The sequence below is a fragment of the Ursus americanus genome, chromosome 5 (assembly GCF_024610735.1).
Source record: "Ursus americanus isolate L20-20 chromosome 5, mUrsAme1.1.p, whole genome shotgun sequence".
Classification (NCBI taxonomy): Eukaryota; Metazoa; Chordata; class Mammalia; order Carnivora; family Ursidae; genus Ursus; species Ursus americanus.
The window spans coordinates 75838609-75860464 of NC_142131.1; the positions used below are offsets into that span (position 1 = coordinate 75838609).

General features: G+C 56.8%; 3 protein-coding genes across 11 annotated transcripts in view; 2 read left to right on the forward strand and 1 right to left on the reverse strand.

Annotated features, from left to right (window-relative positions):
- The first annotated feature begins 943 nt into the window (after positions 1–943).
- LOC123790471 (uncharacterized) lies at positions 944–9084 on the forward strand. 8 transcript variants are annotated; one of them, XR_015724613.1, is made up of 5 exons: positions 944–1341; positions 3528–3699; positions 4180–5796; positions 6349–7156; positions 7466–9084. XR_015724613.1 is itself a non-coding variant. In XM_087862386.1 (4 exons), the coding sequence occupies exons 1-4, from the start codon at positions 1072–1074 to the stop codon at positions 7496–7498; spliced, it is 582 nt and encodes a 193-aa protein (XP_087718512.1). In that variant the 5' UTR covers positions 944–1071; the 3' UTR covers positions 7499–9081. The 8 variants fall into 8 exon arrangements, 1 of the variants encoding a protein (XP_087718512.1); XM_087862386.1 differs by lacking the exon at positions 4180–5796 and having other exon boundaries at positions 3533–3699; positions 7045–7156; positions 7466–9081; XR_015724616.1 differs by lacking the exons at positions 944–1341; positions 3528–3699 and adding an exon at positions 3708–4055.
- Positions 9085–13388: 4304 nt separating this feature from the next.
- On the forward strand, positions 13389–19979 carry HNRNPAB (heterogeneous nuclear ribonucleoprotein A/B). Of its 2 annotated transcripts, XM_045794930.2 has the most exons (8): positions 13389–13588; positions 13672–13903; positions 14670–14838; positions 15529–15687; positions 15886–16017; positions 18191–18308; positions 18978–19118; positions 19393–19979. In XM_045794930.2, exons 2-8 carry the CDS (start codon positions 13695–13697, stop codon positions 19461–19463), a joined length of 999 nt encoding a protein of 332 aa, XP_045650886.1. In that variant the 5' UTR covers positions 13389–13588; positions 13672–13694; the 3' UTR covers positions 19464–19979. The 2 variants fall into 2 exon arrangements, with proteins under 2 accessions (XP_045650886.1, XP_087718511.1); XM_087862385.1 differs by lacking the exon at positions 18978–19118 and having other exon boundaries at positions 13455–13588.
- Positions 19980–20675: 696 nt separating this feature from the next.
- The window catches only part of PHYKPL (5-phosphohydroxy-L-lysine phospho-lyase), a 33998-nt gene continuing 32817 nt past the window's right edge, over positions 20676–21856 (reverse strand). The window contains exons 11-12 of the mRNA XM_045794927.2: positions 21674–21804; positions 20676–20759 (exon numbers count right to left, since the gene is read on the reverse strand). Of these exons, the coding sequence (XP_045650883.2) occupies positions 20710–20759; positions 21674–21804 (181 nt within the window). The 3' untranslated portion in view covers positions 20676–20709. The remainder of the gene's footprint in view (positions 20760–21673; positions 21805–21856) is intronic.

Consider the following 21856-nt stretch of genomic DNA (forward strand, 5'->3'; position numbering starts at 1 on the left):
TGACAGAAAGAGAGAGCACAAGCAAGGGGAGCAGGAGGGGGAGAAGTAGGCTCCCCGCTGAGCAGGGAGCACCGTGCGGGGCTCGATCCAGGACTCTGGGATTGTGACCTGAGCTGAAGGCAGACGCTTCACCAACTGAGCCACCCAGGAGTCCCTATGATTCCATTTATAAAAAATGTCCAGAACATGTAAATCTAGAGAAACAAAGTAGACGAGTGGTTGCGGGAGCTGGGGTTGGGGTGGATGGGGTTGGGAATGACTGCTAATCGGTAAGGGGTTTCTTTTTAGGCGAAGCGGATGTTCTAAACTTAGATTGTGGGGACCAGTTGACCAACTCTGTGAATATAGAACCATTGAATTGTATATTTTAACCGGGTGGATTTTATGGTATGTCAACTATATCCCGAGTAGAATGGGGGGCGGGGGGGAAGAAACTGAGAAGTGGCTAGACTGTAGACGGAAAATTTGGTACTGGCATGAGGAAAATGCTCTCATCCTGGGTCGGGGCTGGAAGCCCCAGTGGGAGGCCACTTCTCACCTTTTTGGCAAAAATGGAGGAATGTGAATCAGGGAGTACTTGTTGGCAACAAGATCTGTTCTAGGATATCATTATTCATTGCTGGAAGTAGTTCTGACCCAGCAGCCAAAGGGAGGGTCAGTTTTAGAAGGAACACTTCCCCCGGAGGAAAAGATTTGCTGGCAGGACGCGACAGGAAGATGGGTGGGCCAGGCGGGAGAGCCCAGACTAGCCCAACATAAACAGGTGGCCAGGCCGGCCGTGGGCGGGACACGAGCAGGACAGGAGGAGGTTCTGGAAAGGCAGACGTCCGCAGGAGTGGCCGCAGTCGGCGACATGGTGTCTGGGTTAAGATGTCAGTGTCCAGATTGATGAGGTTTTTGTCTTCAGAGTCAAGGCGGGGGGGGGGGGGGGAGGAAGGACATGGTCCTGGAAATGTGGCCCTCGTCTCACTCGGCCAGTGGGAAGTATCTGTCGGGCTCCCTGCGAGAACGAGGAGTTGGCCCAGGAAGGAGCAGGAGCTGGTCCTCTCCTGCAGGGACCTGAGCCGGCGCATGCCCGGAACACCCGGTGGGCGTGCCGGAAGTGGGCGGGGGAGGGTGGGGCTGTGCGTGGAGAGCGCTGCTGGCGCGGCCGGCGTCTTCTGGGAGGCACCTGGATTTGGTGAGGAAGGTGGGACGCTCTTCCAAGCAGGTAGAGGACAGCACGGCCAAAGTGATCCAGAAGCCACCGAGGTGGGGCTCTGGCCGTTGGAGGCGGGGATCGATGCGGATGCTGGGAGAAGGCGACAGGTGGGGCATCACCTGCCGGAAGTACGGAGTCAGGTGAGAGGGGCTCGGTGGGCAGGTGCTGCAGGCGGAGGTGTGAAGACTGGAAACTTGAGACAGGGAGACTGGAAACGAGTCACCAGCTCTATGGCCGGCACTGGGTTTTCACCCTTAACACCCATTTGAGTGCTGGCCCGATTTGCAAACGAAGAATATTGAAGCCCCCAAAGGGAAAATGACTTGTTCGGAATCCCAGAGTTGGGACGCTGGGTGGGAGGCAGGATTTGAGCTGGGCTCCCTGATTACAAAGCCACATCCGGCGCTCCTGTACTGCAGTTTAAGGGACAGGTGAATGGCCTAGAAGAGAACTGGACAAATATTACCCCTACAGGATCAGATAGTAAATACTGTATTTTCTGCCTCGTGGGCCAAGAGGCTTGCTATTATGTAGGTAAGTACACAGTACAGGAAGAGATGAGACGGGGGTGTGGACTGGCTCAGTCGGGAGAGCATGTGGCTCTTGATCTCAGGATGGTGAGTTTGAGCCCCATGTTGAGCACAGAGATTACTTAAAAAAGGGGGGGGAGGAAAAAAAAAGAGATGAAACATATCTCTGTATGCTTTTTATTGACAGACTATCTTTGACAGACTCTAACTTTGAAATGCATAGAATTTATGTGTCATAAAATACTATTGTTTTTGAGAGAGAGAGAGCGAGAGAGCACAGTGCAAGAGTGGGGTAGGGGGAGAGAGAGAGAGAGAAAATTTTTTAAACTATTATTTTTAAGATTTTATTTATTTTTCAAAGAGAGAGAGCACTCACAAGCAGGGGGAGCAGGATGAGGGGCAGAGGAAAAAGCAGGTTCCCTGCTGAGCAAGGAGCCCGATTTGGGGCTTGATTCCGGGACCCCAGGATCATGACCTGAGCCGAAGGCAGACTCTTAACCAACTGAGCCACCCAGGTGCCCCAAGAGAGAGAATCTTAAGCAGACTCTGTGCTGAGCACAGAGCCCTATGCGGGGCTGGATCTCATGACCCTGAGGTCATGACCTGAGCCAAAATCCAAAGTCAGAGGCTTAACTGACTGAGCCACCCAGGCGCCCCATATTCTTTTGATTTTTTTTCAACCATGTAAAAATATAAACACCATTCTTTGTTCGAGGGTTATACAAAGTTAGGCAGCAGGCCAGATGTGGGGTGTGGGCTGCAGTTTGCCAGCCTTCGTCTGGCTCCGTGCTGTCCAGTAGAGTAGCCGCTGGCCGTATGTCGCTACTGAGCACTGGAAAAGTATCCAGTCCGAACTGAGATGTGCTAAAATAGTCTGGATTTCGAGGACAGTCCAAACAAACCAAACAAAACCAAAACAAAACACCAAAAAAAAAAACAAAACAAAAACAAAAAAACAACAACCCAAAAAAACCCCGTAAAAGAAAAAAAAGAAAAACATTTCAATAATTTTTTAATGTTGATTACATGTTGAAATTATAATATTTTGGATAGATTGGTCTAAATAAAGTATATTATTAAAATTTATTTAACCTATTTCTTTTACCCTTCTAATTATCTAATAGTCTTTTAATGTGACTGTTAGAAAATGTTAAATTTTTTTTAAGATTTATTTATTTATTTGTCAGAGAGAGAGAGGGACAGAGCACAAACGGGGGAGGGGGCGGCAGGCAGGGGGAGAAGCAGGCTCCCTGCTGAGCAGGGAGCCCAATGCAGGACTTGATCCCAGGACCCCAGGATCATTACCTGAGCCGAAGGCAGACGCTTAACCAACTGAGCCACCCAGGTGTCCAAGAAAATGTTAAATTATACATGTGTTTGCATTTGTGGCTTGCATCGTATTTCTGTGATAGAGAACTGCTCGAGGAGTAGGCTAGGGGGGCGTGGGGTGGGATGACCCCTCCATTTGTGTTGGGGGTGGGGGGGTGGGAGGACGTGTGGCCTGGCTTTGAGGAGTGGAATGTTGGGCCACATGCGGACAGCGGATTTCATGAAGGAGAGCTGGAGGGGCGGGGGAGGGGGCTACCAGACCGAGGAGGCTTCTGTGGGACTCGGCTTGAGGTGGTGGGGGGGCTGCAGGGAGCAGCAGGATGCAGCTATTTTGGGGGCAGCCATGAGAGCATGTGGGGCAAGGTGGCTGGCAGGAAGGAAAGGGTGGCCAAGCGATTGGCCGAGTGGGTGAATGTGGGACGAGAACCGTGCGCTGGGGAGCTCACGAGCTTGTCTTCGGGTTGGAGGCTAGGCCAGGCCCCCCTACTTGGAGGAGTGGTTCTGCCAGTTCACTGGCCAAGCGTGGAAACAGAGGTCAAGACGAAGCATTCACACCGAGAATGCTGGAGACTGTCCTACTGTCCGCAGCCAGCGGCCGCCTCTGCCCGGCCTGGGGAGTCCTGCCGGCCCCGGGCTCAGGTGAGCACGCAGGTGGCTGCCAGGGGCCGTGGCTCCCTGCGCCACCGTCCACACCCAGGAGCTAGCTTTGCCTTGCCCTGGGCTGTGCAGGGAGAAGGGAGGCACCGAGAAGAGGGTACTGGCCTGCGGCTTCCTGTTTCTGGGTGGCAAAAGGCGGAGTTTCTGTGCCCCTGTCTGTGCTCACGGGGCGAAGGAGGACGGAAACCTCAGCGCGCCCCTGGTGTCCTGCCTGCAGCTGCCTGGGGCTTGGAGCAGCGCCCGGGGTGCCCAGAGGACACGACAGGGAGAAGCCCCGGTTCCAGGCCTGGTGGCCCTGGCCGCGTCGCTCCCTCCCACGCCCCACCTCCACACTGAATGTTTGTGTCCTCCTCCATCTCATATGTTGCAATCCTAACCCCCAACGGGATACTATTCAGAAGTGGGGCATTTGGGGGGCGATTAGGTCATTGGGGCAGAGCCTTCCACCATGTGCGGACGCAGGGAGAAGACGGCCATCTGTGAGCCGGGAAGGGGGCCCCCACCAGGCACTGAGTCTGCCAGCGCCTTCATCTTGGACTTCCAGCCTCTGGAGCCGTGAGAAATCAATGTCTGTTGTCCTAAGCCGCTTAATCTACTGAACTTTCGCTGTAGCAGCTTGAACGGGCTGAGGCCCTTTCCTTCTATGACCTTTGGTTTTCCTTGTTAACGAGGGCCTTGGACTTGATCTTTGAAATGGATCATCTCTTGCTCCTTTGCTAGCTGTCGCAAGAAATGGGTGACGTGTGGTTAGAGGCAGGTGTAGCCGGGGAGCGAGGGGGCTGCCCCCGGTGGTAGCAGCCCTTCCTCCTTGACAGAGGCAGATGGTATTTGCCCACCGCCTTCCCTGCCAGGCCCGGCTGTCAGAGCCCACCACTGGGTAGTTCTGCTCCAGCTTTCCAGCCTTACTGCCCACCTGCCGCTATGCCTGGAACCAGGGTCATAACTACGTATAGACACGAAGTTCTGCCCACTCACCCTCCTTAATTTTGTTTTAAGATTTTATTTTTAAAGATTTTATTTAGGGGTGCCTGGGGGGGCTCAGTCAGTGAAGCGTCTGCCTTCAGCTCAGGTCATGATCTCAGGGTCCCGGGATGGAGCCCCGAGTCAAGCTCCCTGCTCTGCGGGGAGCCTGCTTCTCCCTTTCCTCTGCCTGCCACTCCCCCTGCTTGTGCTCTCTCTCTCTGTCTCAAATAAATAACTAAAATCTTATTTTAAGAGAGAGAGAGAGCACAAGCAGGGGGGAGGAGCAGAGGGAGAGGGAGAATTGATGTGGGGCTCGATCCCAGGACCCTGAGATCATGACCTGAGCTGAAGGCAGACGCTTCACCGACTGAGCCACCCAGGCGCCCCGTTGGTTTTTTAAGGTTTTATTTATTTAAGTAATCTCTACACCCGACATGGGGCTCGAACTCACGACCCGGAGATCCAGCGTCTCCCGCTCCACTGCCTGAGCCAGCCAGGCTCCCCATCCTCCCTAACGCCTCTCCTTGCCCCTCCTTTCCTGGACTCGTGCCATCGCAGTCGTCTCTGACTTCCTGTTTCCTGCGGATAAACGGATCCCTCTGACATGACACAGTCTTAACCCCCCTCTGTCAGGCGGGGCTCCTTGCCGTCTTTGAACCCTCTGTGCTTCTCAAGCACCGAGCCTTTGCTGGGTGGGTCTTTCTGCCTGCACCCACTTCCCGCCATCACTGCCCGGAGAACCCCCCTTCAGTGCTCATGGTACAGCGGGGGCCCCTGCCCTTCCCACCCACCTCCTTGACTTGGCTCGGAGTCCCTCCCACGTGTCTTGTCCCCGTGCTTCCCCAGGATAGCCTTCCTCCCCGCCGAAGCAGGGGCCGGATCAGGCTGGCCTCTGATGGTAGAGGCCCGCAGTTACTCAGGACAGGTGCCTGGCGACCTTCTCCGAAAAGGAAAGCTTTCCTCTTAGGTCTTCCTTCATTGCCATGAACACTCAGTTGTCAGAAGCCTGTCGTGAAGCAGCGGCCCCCAGGGTGTCCTCGCCTTCCTCGTGCAAATAGCTAAGCTAGTGTCTCGGTGGCCCTGGCGAGATTGCCTGACAGCTCCAGCCACGGCGGTGTGAGTAGAAGCTGTGCCTGCTGCTTCCAGGCCTGGGCCCCCGGGACGCCCCCGGTCCTTCCTGCTTGCTTCTTTCTGCTGGCTGCGTGCCCCTGATAAGGCGCGAGGGGTGCTGGCGCCCCAAGATGAAGGGGCCTGTGTCCTTACGTGCCACGTGGTGGAGAGCCAATTCTCTGCGCGTGATGGGGGGAAGGGAGGCATGTTGCTGGGGCCGAGGTGGCAGATGGGGTGGGGACGGTGAGAGAAAGAGGGCCACCGACGCCAAGCCACCCATGCTCTTGGCCCGCGCTGGGAGCTGCATAGCAGATGCGGTTCTCTGTAGCCAAGGACACCGGGGAGGGGCCGGGCCCCCGGGGGACAGCGTGTGTCCTGTCTCCGACGTGCTGAGATGCAGGTGCTTGGTGACACGTCAGGAGAGATGTTCAGGGGCAGTTATCCTCGAAGGGTTAGAGTTCAGGAAACAGGTCTGTCCTGAGGGCCGTGGGCATGCTGATGGCGGGGGATAGGGGGGAGGCCCGGGTATTAATAAATGAATGGGGGGCATTCTTGCAGAACCAGAAACCGAGGCGCCAAGGGACAGTGTGACCCCATAAAAGAAAGAGCCCCCTGGGCTGATCTTTTGTGAGACCTCTGCAACGCCGCAGGGCCCTTCCCAGTTTCGTCGGCTGTCCCCCACCCGGTCTGCAGCAGTAGGTCCCCGATCTGTCCCCGTTCCAATGCCTGGTGCCCGGAATGCTTTGTAAAAGTGAGAGGAGCCCAGTCCCGGGGGTTGGGGGGCTGGGAATCTGGTTTCCGAGCTTCGCCGGGGAACGTGATGTGAAGTCAGGCCGGGCGTTCCCTGTAGGCAGCCCCAGGGAGCTCCTGAGGACACCAGGGCGGGGGCGGGGGGCGGGGGGAGATCAGGTCTGTCCGTGAGCCACGTGTTCCAGCGAGGCCTGATTCCAGAAGGGTGGCCCACGCATTTCTGATGGGCGTCTGGTGGGCCTGGGGCTGCTGTTGTAAGAATGTGTCCGTGGGGAGGGGGGTGGGGGGGTGGGGAGGTTACCCGCTGGCAGGACTTCTCCAGATCTGCCAAGTCTGTTTGGAGGATATGACTTGAGAGGGTGGTAGGGGAACTCAGCCGGTGAAGGAGTCGTCCCCTGCGTCTGTCGCTATTGTTGTTAGTAATCTGAGCTGCTCTCCTTTCTACCCACTGCCTGCTGGGCCCTGTGCTAGACCCGTGGCAGATCTTTCCTCCGATCCCTACAGGGGTGCTGCTGGGCCGGTGTTGCCGTCCCGGTTTAAAGATGAAGAAGCCCGGGCTTCATGGAGGCCTCATTGGGGTCTGACATCTCAGATGCTCTCACAGTCCATGAAAATGGTAATTTTAGGGGGCCCAGGAGCAAGATATCAGGAGCTGGTGGGGCCTGGGGTCAGCCGGACAGCACCTGCCAGGGGGGCAGCGAGTCTCAGCTCCTGCCGACTGTGGCCCAGTGTGACTTCATCTGTGTTCCTGAAGTAACCGGAAATGTGACATGTTGTAGACATGTCATACTTTGTACATGTTGGCAAATAATTTTGTAACATCAAAACAAGCAAGCAAGCAAGCAGGCTCGGGTGAGAGTCAGACGCGGCCCGCCGGCAGCCAGTTTGTAATCCCAGATTAAGAGACTGTTTATTCAATCTGCAGGTCGTGGGGGGCCCACTGGAGGTGCTGGGGTGAAGGAGACAGACCGGGTGCAGGCTGTCACGGAGCACAGTGTCCGCGCTCTGAGAGGGGCCCTTCCTCGGGCCATGACGGAGCACTTCCTGGAGGAAGCGGAAATCTCGAGGCTCTCGTATTGCTGTAACCAAGCCCTGCGAGCTGGGCGGCACACCACAGAAATTTCTTGTCTCATGGTTCTGGAGGCCAGACGTCCAAAAGCAAGGGGAGGATCTGTTACGTGCCTCTCTCCAAGCTGCTGGTGTGTCCCGCCCTCCTTGGTGCCCCTTTGTGCCGTGGACTGAGTGTTTCTGTCCCCCTGCCGCCGAATCGTAGGTGGGAGCGCTAGTCCCCAGTGGGATGGGATTTGGAAATGGGGCCTTAGGGAGGCAATTTGGTTTAGATGAGGTCATGAGGGTGGGGCCCGCACGATGGGGTTAGTGCCCTCATAGGAGGAGATGTGAGAGGGCTTGTTTCTCCCTCTCCCTCTGCTGCTCCCCCTGCTTGTGTCCTTTGTCAAATAAATAAATAAAATCTTAAAAAAAAAAAAAAAAAAGAAGTTTGCTGTGTAAGCCACCCAGCCAGAGCTGACTTAGACAGCTGGCTCGTAGGCCCATCCCTCCAACCTCGGCCCCCGTCATCACATGGGGTGTTTCTCCTGTCTGTCTGTCTCCGTGTGTCCTCTCTTCTCAGAAGGCACCAGTCAGGTTGGGGTAAGGGTCCACTGTACTCCCGTGGGACCTCACCTTAACTCGGTTGCATCCGCAGAGACCCTGTTTCCAACTCAGGTCACCTGCGCCGCCGGACGTATCTTTTGGGGGATACAATTCAACCCGCAACAGATACGTAGACTAGGCAGGTGAGATTTGGGGAAGGGTGTTCAGGGGAGAGGGAACAGCAGGTGCTGACGCGCCTCTAGAGGCAGAAGGACGCAGGTGGGTTTCTGGAAATAAATCCGCGCCACTGGAGTGGAGAGCGGCCGTGAGATGCTGCCGGGCGGCTCGTGCCGGGCCTCACGCATTGTGTGGAATGGTCAGGGCTGGCTAGGCTGCCGCTAGAGAGAGACCCCCAGATCTCAGCGCCTGACATAGTTACAGCGTCGTGTCTCGCTCAGGTCAAGTCCGGCCCAGGCCGGGCAGCTGCGGTCCGTGACATAGCCCTGCTCTGTAGAACACGTGGTCCCCAGGGCAACTGAGGTCTGGGGGAGGCCCCTGGTCTCCCCTGCCCAGGCCTGGAAGCCACCCTCCCACTCCCACACCACCCTGCAAGGGGGGCTTCCGTGAGCCCCCACTCCCTCTCTCTCACCCGGGTGCAGGGCTAGGACCTCAGCCTCAGAGCGCTGGGAAGCCCAGCCAGGGTTCCCATGGGGACAGAAGATGCGACTTGCATTTTAGAGAGTTCCCTCCAGCTGAAGCCAGACTCAGGCCTGCGGCAGGGGGGCTGGAGCCGGGGAGCCATGCAGCGTGGCCTGGCTGTGGCCGCACAGCGCACAGCAGCTCGCTCCTGCGACTTGCAGCTGGCAGGCTCAGCCGAGAAAAACAAGCAAACAAACAGAGTGGAAAAGGAGAACGCGAGGAAAGTCAGTTCACGCACAGCTGACTCCTGAGCAACATGGGTTTGAACTGTGCGGGTCCACTTACACGCAGAGTTTTTTTTTTTTTTTTTAAAGATTTTATTTATTTATTTGACAGTGAGAGACAACCAGCGAGAGGGGGAACACAAGCAGGGGGAGTGGGAGAGGAAGAAGCAGGCTCATAGCGGAAGAGCCTGATGTGGGGCTCGATCCCAGAACGCCGGGATCACGCCCTGAGCCGAAGGCAGACGCTTAACCGCTGTGCCACCCAGGCGCCCCTACACGCAGAGTTTTTAAAAAGATTTTATTTATTTATTAGACAGAGAGAGAGCGAGAGAGCACGAGCCGGGGGCGGGGGGGGGGGAGGCAGAGGGAGAGGGTGAAGCAGACTCCCTGATGAGCAAGGAGCCCGATATGGGGTGTCCGAAGGCGGACCCTTAGTCAAATGAGCCACCCAGACGCCCCAGTAGCTTACTTTATTGTAAGAATGTAGTATGGAATACATATAACATACACAATATGTGTTAATTGACTATATTATGGGTAAGGCTTCCGGTCAACAGGAGGCTATGGGTAGTTAAGTTCTGGGGGGAGTCAAAAGTTATATGCAGATTTTTGACTGTGCAGGGGGTCGGCACCCCAACCCCTGCATTGTTCAAGGGTCAAGTGAAATTTTTAAAACTTTCAAAATGCATTTTGTGTCTGTTCTCTCCCTTCTAGGTTGGTTATTTTTTTAAAAAGGTTTTATTTATTTCTGTGAGAGAGAGAGAGAACAAGCCCTGGGGAGGGGCAGAGGGAGAAGGAGAAGCCGACTCCCCGATGAGCAGGGAGCCCCATGCGGGACTCGATCCCAGGACCCTGAGAGCATGACCTCAGCCGAACACAGACGCTTAATGACTGAGCCACCCAGGTGCCCCTAGGTTGGGCATGTATGTATTCTTACACATACGTTGCCCGACAGCCTGAATTCCCCAAAGCCAGGAGACTGTACTATATGGGCCTTTTAAGGGCATTTTGGGGGATAACTGGGCTGCTTACTGATTTGAGAACCTCACTGTCCTAAAAGATGTCCTCTGTTCAGGGTCTGTAACGGGGTCTGTAACTGCGACCCAGTAACTAGAGTGGTACCCTTGCATTTAAGGGACTTCCTGCTGCCGCTTCCAAAGAGCCAGGCGCCCTGCCCATCTCAGGCGGTATAAAAGCATTCTGTGCTGAGACTGACCCCTCTTGTCTGCAGTTCTTTAGAGTTTATAAATGCTTTTTTTTTTTTTTAAGATTTATTTATGGGGCGCATGGGCAGCTCAGTCGGTTAAGTGTCAGCCCTCGGCTTAGGTCATGATACCAGGGTCCTGGGATCGCATCCCACATCAGGCTCCCTGCTCAGCAGGGAGTCTGCTTCTCCCTCTTTCTCTGCCTTTTTTTTTTTTTTTAAAGATTGTATTTATTTATTTGACAGAGAGAGACACAGCCAACGAGAGAGGGAACACAAGCAGGGGGAGTGGGAGAGGGAGAAGCAGGCTTCCTGCTGAGCAGGGAGCCTGATGCGGGGCTCGATCCCAGGACCCTGGGATCATGACCTGAGCCGAAGGCAGACGCTTAATGACTGAGCCACCCAGGAGCCCCTCTTTCTTTGCATTTCCCCCTTGCTTGTGCTCTCTCTCTCTCACTCTCAAATAAATAAAATCTTTTTTTTTTAAAGATTTTATTTATTTATTCAACAGAGATAGAGACAGCCAGCGAGAGAGGGAACACAAGCAGGGGGAGTGGAGAGGAAGAAGCAGGCTCACAGCAGAGGAGCCTGATGTGGGGCTCAATCCCACAATGCCGGGATCACACCCTGAGCCGAAGGCAGACGCTTAACCGCTGTGCCACCCAGGCGCCCCTCAAATAAATAAAATCTTAAAAAATTTTTTATTTATTTGAGAGGAGGGGGAGGGGCAGAGGGAGAGGGAGAGCAAGTCTCAAGCAGATTTTGCACTGAGCCTGTAACCCGAGGTGGGGCTCGATCCCACGACCCTGAGATCACAACCTGAGCTGAAACCAAGAGTCAGACTCTTAACTGACTGCTTCACCCAGGCGCCCCATAAATTATTTTCTAAGCTATTGCTTCGTTTGAGCCTCAGAATAATTTAATCTGGTAAGAGATCTACTTTAGACCAAGGAACTCAGGAAATCAGAGACCCCTTGTGCTACGGTAGCCAGGAGCCCTGGAAAGAAGGCAGAGCTGGAGGTGCTGGCTTCGGGGCTACGATTTTATTTTATTTTATTTTATTTTATTTTTAAAGATTTTATTTATTTATTCGACAGAGATAGAGACAGCCAGCGAGAGAGGGAACACAAGCAGGGGGAGTGGGAGAGGAAGAAGCAGGCTCATAGTGGAAGAGCCTGATGTGGGGCTGGATCCCATAACGCCGGGATCACGCTCTGAGCCGAAGGCAGACGCTTAACCGCTGTGCCACCCAGGCGCCCCAAGGGGCTACGATTTTAGATGTGATTTCAGTGTTTTCGTGTATCAACTATGGATACCCTCACACAAAAATTATTTTGAGGCTCCAATGAAGCAATGTTGGGGAAAGCATTTTGCAAACTGTGGAGCGCTGTCCAAATGTTGTTATCCTCAGACTCGGCATGTCATGGAAAGTGTTTCCCAAGTCGTGGGAAAGGCATCCGTGTGGACAAGAGCAAGAGATGAAGCGAATGTCTGCCCTCCTCAGTAGTTATGTCCTGTGGCTGCATTTAGACTCTCTGACTTTGAATTCATTGCCTGTATTATCTTCATTGCTGGGGCAGCTGTGTCCATCCTCCCCTGGGTGCCACATCCCTCCCTGGCCCTTGTTTCTGTGGGCACGGGCTGGGTGCAGGTGGGGTGGCGAGTTTGTGCAGGACTTCTTGCAAGCCTTCTTACCAGCTGTCAGTGACATGACCCCAGTCTTATGGAGATACTCTGCGTTCCAGTTGTGGAATCTGGCCTGAAAGTGACACAGTCACGTGGGCCTTGGGGTGAACCAGAGGGTATTTGCTCCTCTGGGGGCGGGTGCCTCCGCTCTAGGTGATGGATACCTTAGGGGAATGCAGCACCGTGTGGCCAAATCTTCGGATTTTCTATAGTCGATTATTTTTTCTGAATGTGGAGCGGTCACATTTTTCATTCCTCTGCAACTCCACTGGCTGGCTGGATTCGGGAGTGAGCCTTGGGTCAGCTCTCTGGGCTGCAGTTTTCTCATTTATAAATTTGTGATGGTATCGCCTTCCATTGGGTTGTTAGGAGACCAGATGAGAAAATAGAACCCCCAGCCCCCCACACCAGGCCTAGCTGACGGCGGGAACGTCAGCCACTTGTGTTCTGTTGCTCTCTGGTAATCCCTAGGCTTCAGAGGTTGTAATCCTGGTCCATTTGGGGCCCCATCTCTCGTATGATTAAAAGGACTCATGGGATTACGCTGGCCTTTCAAGCTTGGTGGTCAAGGAGATCAAATGAAGGGGTTTTGTATATTAGAAAAAGAGAAGCATCCCTCCCCGCCTCCAACTTCATAATTTCAGGGAAGTGGTATATTTTCCTTAAAAAGAAATTTCAGCAGGAATAAATGAATGAACTCAAATGAAAAACGTTAACCCAAAGTGTGAAAACGGCGCTAATCGTCCAGGTGGTGCCGGACGACCTAAGATTGGGGAAGAGCGCGGTCCCACCGTTTCTCCCGCCACATCCTGCCTGAGCACCATTGGCACCAGACGCCCGGCGGGCTCCACCCCCTCTCCGCCGCTCGCCACTGGGGGAGGCGGCAGAAAGGGCGGGAGCGCCGGGCCGTGAGGGCACCAAGGTCAAGGGGGGAGGGCGGGCTGCGTCCCCGTCCCTTCGAGCCGGGCAGCTGGCCTTGGGGGAACCCTGCACGCCCAATCTCGGCAGCCCGAGTTCTCCCACTTCCAGCCGGGCGACCTTGGTTTGCGAGACTTCCTAGAGCCCAGTTTCCTCTTTTGGGACAAGAGTGGGCGAAGCTACCAATGCTGGGATGGGGCGCCCCGGGACGAGAGAGTGCGGCCTCACAGGGCGGAGGGGTCAGTCTCCGGCCCCTCGGCCGCGGGATTCCGGCGGCCGTCGCCGCTCGGGAGAAAACTCTGGTCCCGCCCGGCCCCGGCAGCCGTCCGCAGGGCCCTGGCTCGCGCGGGTTCTAAAATGAGGACAAAGCCCGCCCGGATTTAGCGTGCGCGCGCCGCTGCGGCCAATGGGACGCCGGCGCGGGGTTGAGTGACGGGCGGGCGCGGCCAATGAGCACGCGCCTTGTTGCGAGGTGCGCCCGGCCCCGGCATTATAAAGAGCGCCACGAGTCGGCATTGTCAGGCGGCGGCACCGCGCGGGCCCGAGCGAGCCTGTCGGTCGGTGGGCTCCGTGCGGCGCGGCGGCGGCGGAGGGCGCGAGGTCCCGGCGGCTCCGTCAGCGGACGGAGGCAAGGCCCGGCAGCGCGGGCGTGAGCGCGGCCGAGCCCGCGGCGCCTTTCCGGCGGGTGGGGACGAGCGGGCCCCGCGGCGTCATCGGCGGCGAGGTGAGCGGCCGGGCCCGCGGGCGGCGGGCGGGAGCCTGGGCGGGAGCCGCGCGGGCCTGACGTGCTGGGGCCGCTCGTTGCAGGAGCCGCCGCGCCCCGGCCTAGCATGTCGGAAGCGGGTGAGGAGCAGCCCATGGAGACGACGGGCGCCACCGAGAACGGACACGAGGCCGCCCCGGAAGGCGAGTCGCCGGCGGGGGCCGGCACCGGGGCCGCGGCGGGCTCCGGAGGCGGGAGCGCGGCGCCGCCGGCCGGCAACCAGAACGGCGCCGAGGGCGACCAGATCAACGCCAGCAAGAACGAGGAGGACGCGGGGTAGGTGCGGCCGCGGGCCGACCGGGGCGCCGCCTTTGTTCCGGGGCCGCCTTTTGTTGGCGCCACGCGGCGGGGGGAGGGGCGGGCGGGCGGCCGGGGCCTGCTCGCGGCCCGCCGCCCGGCCCCTCCGCGCCCGCCGCGCCGCCGCTAGTGCCGGAGTTTGCAGGAGTTTGTTGGGTCGACTTTGGCGCCGCCCCGGGGCCGCTCGCGCGGGGCCGGGGGGCGGGCGGCCCGGGAGGAGGAGTGCGCTCGGACCCGGGGCCGGGGCCGGCCTCGGGCTCCGCGGGGCTGCGTGGGCGGAGTTGGCGCGCGCCCCGGCCGCGGCCTCCCTCCCTCCCCCCCACCCCTGCGGAGGGCGGAGTCACGGTCTGAACGCGGTCTCCGGCCCCCGGAAGCCTCGAGTTCCTTGAGAGCGAGCTCTCGGGGGCGGTGAGGACGGGCCGGGCCGGCGGCCTTTCGCCTCCCGTGCGTGTTAGTTAAAGGACTTCCAGTTGTGAGCGTTCAGGGCCTCCACCCAGGCCAGCGCGCCCTCCCTTCGCCTGCCCCGTCGGGGGCTGCGCGGTCTGAAGCTTCTCCAGCGTCAGCGTCGTGTGGGAGGGTCGTGAGGATGGGTCGAGGTCGGACCCTTGGGGACTCTCAGGCCAGACCTGCGTTGCGGCAGGCGGCTTTGCTGCGAAGCCGTGGCAGCGAAGGTGGTGTCGGGCCAGCCCTTCTAGGATCGCGGCTTTCTCGGAAGGCTCGTTGGCACGTGTCCTTACCATTTCAGAAAAATGTTCGTTGGTGGCCTGAGCTGGGATACCAGCAAAAAGGACCTGAAGGATTATTTTACCAAATTTGGAGAGGTCGTTGACTGTACAATAAAAATGGATCCCAACACTGGCCGGTCAAGAGGGTTTGGGTTTATCCTCTTCAAGGATGCAGCCAGTGTGGAGAAGGTAAGCTGGGCGCTTGATGTCAGCGGCCTTAAGTTCTAAGAGGATAGGATGGCATTCCGAGAGCACGATTAGTTTGTGCGCTCTGTAGGTGGGTGAGGGCTTGGGGAAAAGCAGAGGTGAGGAACTCTCCTGTTTTTGAAGGGATTAAAAAACACAGATTAAGTGCTGATGGGTATGGGCTCGAGTGGTCCAGGAAGATTACCGCTGGTGTTCATTGCCTGTTTTGTGTCTCTTCCGGGCACTGGTAAAGCAAACGCTTTATTGCGAGGACTAGAATAAAGAGTCCAGGGTTGCTGTGAACTGGGCATTATTTTAGCTCCATTTTACAGAAAACAAAGGCTCAGAAGTACAAGTAGAAGAGCTCACACGCCTCAAAAGGGTGGATTCCAACCCTAGCAGCCCACCCGCAGCCTTCCTCACTGCTGCTTAACTTCTGGAAGAGAAGGGCCTTAACCTGAGACTGCCTTCTCTGGGAAAGCGGTGGGGGCGAGGCCTGTAGGGGTTCCGATAAACTAGCTGTACTCGAGGTTTGGAGATGAAGCTGGGTCGCTGACTCAGGTTAGGGCTGGATTTTGGAGGGGCCAAGCACGTTTTGTACCAGTGTTGAGGTCTTTGTGGCTCAGAGGGAAGGCCCTTGTTGAGGGGGGTGGTGCTGCTGAGTTAGAACCTAATTTTCTTCTGTTGGGGCAGGTCCTAGACCAGAAGGAACACAGGCTGGATGGCCGTGTCATTGACCCCAAAAAAGCCATGGCCATGAAGAAGGACCCGGTAAAGAAAATTTTTGTGGGGGGTCTGAATCCTGAAGCCACTGAGGAGAAGATCAGGGAGTACTTTGGCGAGTTTGGGGAGGTGAGTGTGTGCCCCTGGGGGTGGCCTGCCGGTTGCCCTGAGGTTGCTTTCTCCCTGGTCCTTGGCAGCCTTGGCTGGCTGTAGCTCTCCTCGGCGAGGCTTTTTTACTCTGGCCTTCTTGGGTCTCTTCTCCTGGGGGTTCGCTATGGGCCCTGGGTGGCAGGAGGCATTGGTTCTGAGCTGTGTGTGTGTTTACAGATCGAGGCCATTGAGCTTCCGATGGATCCAAAGTCGAACAAAAGACGAGGGTTTGTTTTCATCACCTTTAAAGAAGAGGAACCTGTGAAGAAAGTTCTGGAGAAAAAGTTCCACACCATCAGTGGAAGTAAGGTAAGGTGTCTCCAGCTCTCTATCTGGCCTGCTGCTGGAGAGCTGGCTCTTCAGGTGTGGGTTAGGAACTGGGCTACCTGTCCAGGGCGGGCTTAGCCTACTGTGTTCCTGCAGTGCCTGCTGTCCTGTTCGGGGCAGATGGTCCCCTCTGTCCTTGGGGGAGTTCCTAGGCTGGTAGAATTGGCAGAAACCCAGGATTGTGGGAGACAGGAGAAAGGGTGGTTTCTGTGGGCGAGGGCATGTTGAGTGGCCCCTTTGATTCCTGACTGAAAGCTAGAGGTCACGGTGTTCTCAGTCTAGAGTCCAAGGTGAATATGGCCTGAAGTGAAAGTCTCAGAAGATTCTAGAACTTCTGACATTCAGGGGTTTGTTTCCTTTGGGTAACGTCTTTCCTGCTGTGGAGCTTTTTCCTCTCTTCTGTCACAACCAAATCTTTGTTCACTTCCACCCCCTTCGGATGTTGGTTTAGTCAACTCCCACCTCAGGTGGAGATTCTTCCCAAAGTTTGCAGAGTTTAGTCAGCTTGCGTCCATGGTCAGTTGTGCCTGAGGTGAGCGCTGCTGCGCTGTGAGAACTGCAGCCCTTCCCGCTGAACTCCGGCCAGGCAGGAGGCTCGGGTCCAGGCAGGAGGCTCGGGTCCAGGCAGGAGGCTCGGGTCCAGGCAGGAGGCTCGGGTCCAGGCAGGAGGCTCCTGGGGTCGCGGCAGGTATTCTCCAGGTGGCTGCAGAGGCGGTTGAGGGTGTGGCTCGCTGGCAGGGTGTGGCCGGTCTGAGCGGGAGTGGCGGCCAGATAAGGTGGGACAGGTAGGGTGGGGCTTCTAGAAGTCTTAATCCTGGCTGGGAGTGACGCTGAATTCAGGATTGGGCCCTTACATTTTTACAGGAGAGGAGTTTGAATCTTGGGAGTGCTGGGTAAGAGCTCATTCCCTCTCCCCCAGTGGACAGTGAGTGACACAGGCCTTTCGTTTCTCCTGTGTCTTCCTGTGACATGGGCAGGAAGTACCTGTAAGGTAATCGACTGCTGCTGCTGGGTTTGGAAATCAATGTATTTGGCGTTTTTTAATTAAACAGAAAACCTCCGATGGCATCACCCGGTGGGGGTGGTTTCCCAGCTCATTAGGGTACCCTTGAATAGCGACACCTTGTATCAAATGGCATTTTACTGGTCCTAATTAGGGGAGTATATGTGCCAGGGTATTTTCCTTAAAAAGTCTCAAGTCCTGGTTTACTTAGGCAGGAGCACTGGGAGGTCCCTGACCCTAACCCCACCCACAGTGGGCAGATTTTTTGAGCAAAAAGGAAATGGACTCTCTGGCTCCTAAGGGGATCTGGCCCTTCCCAACAACAGGCCCTGGTTGGGGGAAGAGGGGGGAGCAGTGTAGCCACAGGGAAGCCCCGCCCTGAGCCTCCGTGGCTTGCTTCCTCCAAGCCTGAGGTCAGGGTCGCCACCTCGGTAGTTTGAGTGGTATGCTTCATTTTTTCTGTAAAGAAAAAAAAATGAGAAAGTTTTTGTTTTGTTTCTTCCCCCCTCCAAGGCCCCTGATCTGAGAAGCCAGCTCTGACCCACCCCCCTGCGCAGTAGGCCCAGGCTGGCATCAGACCTGCCCCCTGGGGTGGGATCTTGCTACACTGCGTTGGCATTGGCCTCGCCGCGTCTCCTCCCAGGCAGTCATTAGATGCGGAGCGGCCCCTGGGCTGCCATCAGGCCTGGGGTTATAGCTGTCACCCCAGTAAGTTCTCTGAGGGGAGAGGTTTTGGCCAAAAAGGCCCTAGTGAGTCTTGGTCCTTCGAGATTTTAGTTGTGGTCCTGAAAGCTGCTAGCTCAAATGTGGCTTCCCACTTCAGCATATTTTGTGTTTTTTTTTGGTTTGTTTTTAAAGATTTGTTTTAGAGAGTGTGCGTATGTAGGGGAGAGGGAGAAACTTGAGCAGATTCTGCTCAGCAAGGAGCCCCATGCAAGGCTCGATCCCTGACCCTGAGATCATGACCTGAGCTGAAACCAAGGGTTGGGGCGCCTCCCTGACTGCGCCACACAGGCGCCCCTGGGCATACTTTGTTTTTGAGCAGGTCGTTCCAATCGGCCAGCTGAGTATCTGTCGGCTGAGGTCTCTGTCCACAAGTCCCTACCCAGCGCTTGTCCCAGTGGTCTGACCCATTGTCCTCTCTGCTTTCAGTGTGAAATCAAGGTGGCCCAGCCCAAAGAGGTCTATCAGCAGCAGCAGTACGGCTCTGGGGGCCGTGGGAACCGCAACCGAGGGAACCGAGGCAGTGGTGGTGGCGGTGGAAGCGGAGGTGAGTGGAACCCAGATGAATGAAGATGGGTCCCTGCCTGCATGGAGCTTCTGTGCCCGTCTGGGGGGCGCGCTCTGGCCTCCGGTGCGTGGTGCGCCAGGCCAGGCAAGTCACGTCGGCTATGCTGCTGCTGCTGCTTGGCATGGCAGAGCCTGGCGCTCTTGTGGCTGGGGCCCCAGGGCAGAGGGGCATTCGCCTTGCAGCCCGGGGGGCGAGGGGGGCGTGAGGGGGTGCGCTTGGCTCGGTGGCGGTCCTGAGTCTCGGTACGCCCCTGGGCGGGTGGGCAGAAGGTAGGGCAGGGTTGTGCCAGGCGCTTTACCTCCTTCTGTCCAGGCCCCTCTGACTCCAAAGCCTGAACTTCATCCTTTTTAAGGCCCGGCTGCCAGGGCGCGTGGGGGTGAGGAGAGGGAGATTGGAGAGAGAGTGAGCTCCTGCCTCATTTGCCCCGAGCGAAGGTAGCGGTCAGGTCTCTCCTGGCCTTCAGATCCCAGGCTTGGGTCTCAGATGCAGGGCCGGGCCCAGGGCCCTCAACTGCAGGACAGCAGTCCCTTGGCTTCTACCTCTGAGTTGCCATAGTAACCCCGCCACCCAAAGGGCAGGATTTCCTCCATCCTAGCTCCTGCGTGTGCTAAATGGTCCATGGGCCCCTGTGCCCTGCTCCCCCCACAGGTCAGAGTCAGAGTTGGAATCAGGGCTACGGCAGCTACTGGAACCAGGGCTACGGCTACCAGCAGGGCTACGGGCCCGGCTATGGCGGCTACGACTACTCGCCCTATGGCTATTACGGCTACGGCCCCGGCTACGACTACAGTAAGTAGGAGAGAGGGAGGCCCCGTCCGCTCACCCCCAGCCCCCGGGAGGCAGGACAGACAGTGCAGGGGCCACTGGCAGCAGGGGCTTTGGAGTCGGACAGGCTGGGCTCGGGGGGCCTGGCGCGGCCTCTGGCGCCACCGGAAGGAGCTCTGGAGCTCCTGGGCCTCAGGAAGGCGGGGTATGAGCCCGGGTGAGGGTGCACAGCAAGCGCCTGGCACAGGCTGGAGGCTCGGGAAGGCGGAGCTGCGACCGTTGTCGTTCTCATCCCCAGGTCAGGGTAGTACAAATTACGGGAAGAGCCAGCGACGTGGCGGCCACCAGAATAACTACAAGCCGTACTGAGGCTGCGGCAGGACGCGCGGCCGAGCGCGCAGTCGGGATCGCGAGTGAACACGATTATGTACCAAATCTCACCTGGCATACTTTCTATGGCCTGTCCCATGTGCATCTTATTTAAAATTTCCCCCTTGGAAATCACTCTCCTGTTGACTATTTCCGGAGCTCTAGTTGTTGTAGGCAGCGTGCGGGGTCTCTGAGGCCAGAGCGGCGTTAGGGTCACCCAGAGCCAGAGGGGAGGGTCTGCTTCCCGCGGCCGCTCCGCAGCCTGGACCTGTGGACCCTGGTTGTAAAGAGTCAACTGTATCTTAGGAAACCAGTGTCACCTTTTTTTCACCTTTTAATTTTATATTATTTGTGTCATACATTTCCTGTTAATGGAAGTGTTAATTTTACTGTACTTTTTGGTACCTTTTGGGAATCTAATGTATTGTAAGGTATTTTACACGTGTCCTGATTTTGCCACGACCTGGATATTGAAGCTATCCAAGCTTTTGAAATAAAAATTTAAAAACCCCCAAAGCCTGGGTGAGTGTGGGGTATGCTGTGAAGAGTGGGGCAGGGCCAGGCGCTCCTGAGCCTTCGAAGCTCTCGTAGCCTCCATGACCCACCAGCAGTCCTGTCGGGCAGAGCCGCGGACTCTCAGGACCGCTGGCGAGCTGCTTGTGAGGACTGGTCCTACCCAGGACTTGAGCCCTTTTAGAGAAAGTTAAAGGACTCAGACTGGAGGCAGCTTCAAGGGGGTTGAAGGTGGTACCGTGAGGGCTGCTGTCTCCAGGGCAGGGGGTCTGGGGCACCTGCAGACTTGAGTCTTTCCTTGCCGCTGGAAATAGGATTTGGTCTCCCAGCAAGGACAGTGTGAATGTAGAGAAAGGGCAGTGTCCTAGGGGCCGCCTGGATTTGGACACAAAGTACCCCGTCTTGGATGGCCTAGAATAGCTTCGCCCCCTCTGGCAGAGCCTAGCTGCTGGCTGGACTGGAGCAGCCCAGGCCTGGTGGTTGAGGCCTCAGACAACAAAGAATTTTGTTTCCCATCACTTCTAGAACACTGGCTCAGGCAGGGAAGGTGCTACTCCTGCCATCTCCTGTCAGCTATCAGATGCAAACTTGGGAGATGTTTCTGGCAGGGTGGCTAGAGAGGACTCAGTTAAGAGCAAGGTTTGGCTCTATGAGGGTGCAGACCCCAGCTGTGGGTCGTGAGGAGCAAGGCCCACTCACCGGGGGGACAAGGATGTGACATGGCTGGGTTGCCTCAGGGCCGGAGCCTCAGTGTCTCACAGCTTCTCACCTTTTCTTCCATATCTGAAAAACAGCACAAAGCCCCCCCAAACGGCTTAGCCTTTCTCCAGCGTCCAAGCTTCTTAGTTTGGAGGTCGGGCCCTTTACCAGGCCCTTGACCCATGTGCACAGGGCACCAAGCCACAGGGTCAGCAGTACTGTCCCAGAAGGACAAAGCCACACCTCATTCAGGTTTCCTGAGACTTCCAGGCTCAATGGCTGTCCCTTCTGCTCAGGAAAGCAAAGCCAGGTCCAGCCCATCAGCTGTCGCCCCCCCCCCCCCAAGGCTCCCCACAAACCCTCCCTCCCTCCAGCGGGGAGTGGGGCTCCAGAGGTGGAGGGAAGGGAGGGGCTGCCTGCTGGCCTGTTCAGATTTCTGCCAGGAGGTGGGATTTTGCCCACTTTGCCCACCCCTGCTCCCAGCTCCCTGCACATGTAGCATGGCCTTCGTGCAGACACCCGTCCGGTTCCATTGTTCCAGATGGCCTAGTGAGTGTGTTTAGGGGAGACCCTGGATGGATCCTCGCATTCCTAGGGGATTGGAACTGGGAGGAATCTCCTTTGGCATTTCATCAGTCCTGGGTGCAAATCTCATTCTAGCACCTTGGCAGCTGTGGGGGACACTAGCCTTAAGTAAGGCACAAGTCTCGTGCCATCGCCATCTCCGGCTTTCCTGCTAGCAGGATGGCGGACTTCACTGTGGCTCTGATCCCCTTGCCTGCGTCCACACTGGTGCCACCCAGGCAGGATGGTGAACAGCTCAGTGCCTGCCTCGGGTCAGGAAGCCCCTCCACACCTCATCTCCTTGTTCCCTGCACCATCTGGAAGACTCGCGGCTCGCTGTGGGGTCCCCTTCCTGGGCACTGCGGAAGGTCCTAAGCTCCTGGCTGCAGGTTGGGCTCTAGAGACCTGGTCAGCTGCTCGGGCCCCCAGCTCACCTGTCAGGATGGTGTCCATCTTGGCCACCACGTGTCGCGCGTTGTCCACACTGAAGCACATCGGGGGTTTAAACTTCAGGACGTTCCTCCCAGGGCCATCAGTGCTCAGCAAAATGTAGTTCTCTTTCAGCCTGTGAGGACAGGACATGGCAAGGCCCTGCTGCCCGGCAGCCGAGGAGCCCT

What these genes read in the sequence shown, in the direction of transcription:
- HNRNPAB (XM_045794930.2), top strand. Translation starts at nt 13,695, where the DNA reads ATGTCGGAAGCGGGTGAGGAGCAGCCCATGGAGACGACGGGCGCCACC. An exon ending in AAGAACGAGGAGGACGCGGG is followed by an intron (nt 13,904 to 14,669) that starts GTAGGTGCGGCC and finishes TTACCATTTCAG; the next exon opens with AAAAATGTTCGTTGGTGGCC. An exon ending in ACTTTGGCGAGTTTGGGGAG is followed by an intron (nt 15,688 to 15,885) that starts GTGAGTGTGTGC and finishes GTGTGTTTACAG; the next exon opens with ATCGAGGCCATTGAGCTTCC.
- LOC123790471 (XM_087862386.1), top strand. Translation starts at nt 1,072, where the DNA reads ATGCCCGGAACACCCGGTGGGCGTGCCGGAAGTGGGCGGGGGAGGGTG. An exon ending in TGCCGGAAGTACGGAGTCAG is followed by an intron (nt 1,342 to 3,532) that starts GTGAGAGGGGCT and finishes GTTGGAGGCTAG; the next exon opens with GCCAGGCCCCCCTACTTGGA. An exon ending in CCTGCCGGCCCCGGGCTCAG is followed by an intron (nt 3,700 to 7,044) that starts GTGAGCACGCAG and finishes CGATCCCTACAG; the next exon opens with GGGTGCTGCTGGGCCGGTGT.